We start from the raw sequence: 4,397 nt of genomic DNA, 5'->3' as shown, positions 1-4,397 counted from the left end.
AAAGCAATGAAGTTGCAAGTAGGTGATTTTTAAAAGCAAATCTATCATTTGCACAATTTATGATTATATCACAAACTTCGATAGATGCTCTCCGATGACCTACTGGACTGTTATCCTTCCATAACCTTTTAGTTGGTAATGGTTCAACGCATAAACTAGAACCTTGGTCAATGGTATCATCTATTGAATTTCTAACTGAATTCATGTATCTTTCGAAATCTGTCACCTTTTTATTGATTTCCAAAGGATCCGTTTTAGTCTTTTGAAGGGCATTATACAAAACGTCTACTTGTGGCATTATGCGATGGAAAAATGTTAACCAAAAAACAAAATTTTGATCCACTAGTATTCTTCGAATGGAAGACGCTGAACTACAGACAGCTGCTTTATCAAACGATTCTTCTATTTCTTCCATACATTCGATACAAGAAGATCGATGTTCAAACACAACATTAACAGTTCGAATATTGAAGTTCCAGCGAGTTGGAGCGCCATGAGGAATTTTCTTTTGGACGATTTTATCTAAAACTGCCACTCGTTGTGGCGAATTTTTAAAAAAGGTAGGGATTTCATTTAAATTTCCAAAAAAAGTCTAACTTGAGAGTTTTCGGAACAAGCCTTAGACATTATTAAATTTAATTGATGCGCGTAACAGTGTACAAAATGAGCAAATGGATATTTTTCTTTGATTCTGGCTTGAACTCCTGCGTGCTGTCCACACATGACCGCTGCCCCATCATAACTCTGAGCAATTAGTTTATTATTTGAGTTTTCCAGGATAGGATCCAAAACACTGAAAATGTTTTTGCTTAAAGTATCTGCATTTAATTTTGAAGGTACCAAATATGTCCAAAATTGTTCTACCGGTGCTCCATTTCGACAATATCTAAATACTACAACCATTTGTGATTTTGCTGAAATGTCTGTAGTCTCGTCGGCCATGACAGCTAGATATGGAGATTCCCGAATTTCCTCCAAAATTTTATTCTGGCATAATTCCAACATGCAGTCCAAAATATCATTTTGAATTTCTTTAGAAATGCCCTTAAAAACCGTCGATTCTTCCCAGTGTTGTGCTAAAGTTTTAACCAATTCAGCAGTAAAATTTATGAGGCCGCGAAAAATTCCAGGATTGTCGGATGTTTGTGTCTCGTCGTGTCCCCGAAGCGCCAATTCGAAAACACTACAAAATTTTATGCAGTCTATAATTTTTGAGAGAACATACCTATTTTTTGTTACAGCTTCATTGAATTTTTGAATATTTATCCAGTATGCAGAATCTAACTGTTCTTTAATATTCACGGAGCCTAATAAAGCATATTCCATTTGATTGTACAAATGATGCTTAGAAGTTTCGTGCTTTTTTATTTTATCACTTAAATGTACTAAGTCTGTTACACCAACTTGCGTCCATGACTTATCACCTCCAAAGAGTACACAAGGAAAACAGAAAAGAGCGTTTTTTCTGTTGCAGCCACATATCCAACTATTTCTCGTATAAATATCGCAATTTAATTGTCGTTTGTAATTTTTCCCTCGGCTTGATCCTTCTTTTACGATTTTAATATCCGGCAAAGGACGTCCTTTGCATTTTAATTCTAGTTTTTCGTCATAAGAATATTTAACATTAATCAAATTATAAATAACATCCATCCAGCACTTTTATTCTCATATACTTAATATAAATACCGAATTACGTGCAGGACAACTTATTTTAACAGTCGTCGCGTCGCGATCACCAATTATTTAAAATTACAATAAACGTAGATTTGTACACACTAGTTCGAACTGCGACAAATGCAGCTCAAATATTGCTTTCAGTCGTCGCCTGAAAAGTGTAGGCGAGGGGTTGAGCGGGTGTTATCGGGGATATCTTTAACAGTTCACAGCTCGGAGTAGCACCGGTCCGGTCAAATAAGTGGGACTTGCTGTCGCCATGAGATGCGACGGACGACAGATTAAAATAAAGGCGGCCATGCACGAAAACCATCTAAATGAATTTAAATTTTATAAGTAGTGATATTTTTTATTTAATTTTCAAAGTAATTTTGTTTGGATTATTTTGGTGGTTCTGCAGCTCCGCAGCACTTATATACCAACCGCCACTGGTCTTTAGTAACCGTATAGAATGGTATAACAATTCACGGGTCAAGCTCTAGAGAGCGTTCTTTGTTGCTGGGCCGGTAAGGCGAAGCAGAAAGCGCGAACTAACCTCAAACACGCCACGTGGTAGGACCTGAGAGGCACCTAAAACAGATGGGAAGAATATGGAAAATGATCGAAGTTGTTATAAAATAATATGTAAGCGAAATCAAAAAGGTAATGTTTAAATGTCCTGTAAAAGAAGAATAACGGATAGTTATCATAGAATATACACACAAATATATATATATATATATATATATATATATATATATATATATATATATATATATATAAGCAAAATTGAGATGAAAAAGGTAGGATTAGTGTACGCTGGAAATAAGTATCAAATAAATGCTCTGGTGCAACGAGGTTGCGACAGAAATATTCAATGCAAAATAAAACATATTATACATAAAATAAATGTTAAAGTTAAAATACGATAAGTTATCAATATAAAAGGAGCATCAGTAAATATCATCAAAAATAAAACTAAAGGTAAATATGGTATATGCAGAAAAATAGTCAGTAAATACAACACTATAAAATAGAAATATTCCTGAAATAAAATAAATAAATCCCAAATAATATTCCAAAGGAATATTAAGTAAAGTACCTAGCTGGAATAAGATGAGGAGCGGAAGAGAAGTCTAATTGTGTATTGCACTGTAATTTTGTGACAGAGTGTGCTCGAGAGTGGAGGCGCCTCGGCTTTCGGGAGTTGACTTGTCGCATTTCGCTCTGTGTGAATGTGAGTGTAAATCAAACAGTGACGGCCGCTGCCATTTCGGTGTTACTCCGTCGAATCACCTAGATTTTCTCCGGCCATCCACAGACTCCGTGTAAAGTAACGGAGGCTGCGGATGGTCGGAGGTCCCAGTGATGAGGATGATTCGGTAGCAGAAAGAGTGCCCCTTTCACTGTTTGATTTGTGTGTGTGTGTGTGTGTGTGTGTGTGTGTGTGTGTGTGTGTGTGTGTGTGTGTGTGTGTGTGTGTGTATGTGTGTGTGTGAATTTGAGCTTAGTGTGCATGTGTGCGAGTCTGAATCGACAGAAACTAGATCCGTGTTCTCTAGTGACCATTGTTCCTGCAGCCGTTTATGCGTTTGCAACCGACTTCAGAACTAGTGTATTGCACTATAATTCTGTTATCGGTCGCTCACGCTAACGGCCAGGCCTCGTCGGAGTTCGATAGACGGCTTGTAACAAGAATGAGTATTGTAACAAGAAATTTGACTGTAACAAATATTGATGAAAGAGTGAAATGTAACAAAAATGAGGAATGTGTAGCAAAAATGTGCAGTGTAGAAATAGGGTAAACTCTAAAATGTACCTTTATACACCAACGAACTAATATGTGGAATAACAGAAGATGGAAGAGATTAGATAGAAATAAATTATGTAAAAGAAATAAATAAAGGGTATATATGAATTTTAAAATATAATAAAATTAATGCTTGCTAGCGACTATGCAGGAGAATGACCACTCGACACTCAAAGAGGGATTCGGCCAATTTGCATGCCCTACAGAGACCGTAAGATATAAGAACTAATGACAAGAAAACCACCAAGAAATAAACAGATGAAAGATAAAGTTGCTCTACTGAATGTTTGGGCGCCAGGAAGTTAAATGTTTTCTTCCGAGATATTTTGTATTGCTGAAATATGAAAGATAGGTACTAATTGAAATATTGAATTGTTTTAACCCAACTTTAATAAATACCAATTTTATGTACAGACTATTTTAAACACTTATATATGACCCATCACCTCTTATATATAATTAACTTATCTATATTTACAGTAAAATCCCAGAATATAATGATAAACAATTTCCCCCCTAACGTACCTATTAATGTTAAATTTTGACAGAGGTTATACTCAATAATTATGTATAAATAATATAAAATAAAATATAAGATAATATAAATATAAAATACTACTCACTAATATAATAGTTTAGTTTTCGTTTAATAAATGTTTAAGTTTGAAATGAAATGAAATGAAACTCTCCGGATATGTGTGCACACGATAACCTGATGAAGAGAGATTCAAGGGAGAGTCAAAATCTCATCCCTTGGTAGACAATAAATAATTTAATTAAATTGTACTGACTATTGTTTTAGGAAAAGTAAATGTAATTATTATTAATGATATAAAAGTTAAAACCTTGAAGAGGACGTAATGTTCTTAAAGATATTTAAACAAGAAACAAAAAGATAAAACTAAGTCCTTCCTGCCGGTTTCCGTAGGTT

At 34.8% G+C, this 4,397-nt stretch overlaps 1 protein-coding gene across 1 annotated transcript; it reads right to left on the bottom strand.

Annotated features, from left to right (window-relative positions):
* Positions 1-573: 573 nt before the first annotated feature.
* Positions 574-1,653, bottom strand: LOC140450899 (zinc finger MYM-type protein 1-like). Its single transcript, XM_072544579.1, has one exon. It carries the CDS (start codon positions 1,651-1,653, stop codon positions 574-576), a length of 1,080 nt encoding a protein of 359 aa, XP_072400680.1.
* Positions 1,654-4,397: the final 2,744 nt, after the last annotated feature.

This window comes from Diabrotica undecimpunctata, chromosome 9 (assembly GCF_040954645.1).
Source record: "Diabrotica undecimpunctata isolate CICGRU chromosome 9, icDiaUnde3, whole genome shotgun sequence".
NCBI classification, from domain to species: domain Eukaryota; kingdom Metazoa; phylum Arthropoda; class Insecta; order Coleoptera; family Chrysomelidae; genus Diabrotica; species Diabrotica undecimpunctata.
This window is presented reverse-complemented; position numbering and strand designations above follow the sequence as displayed.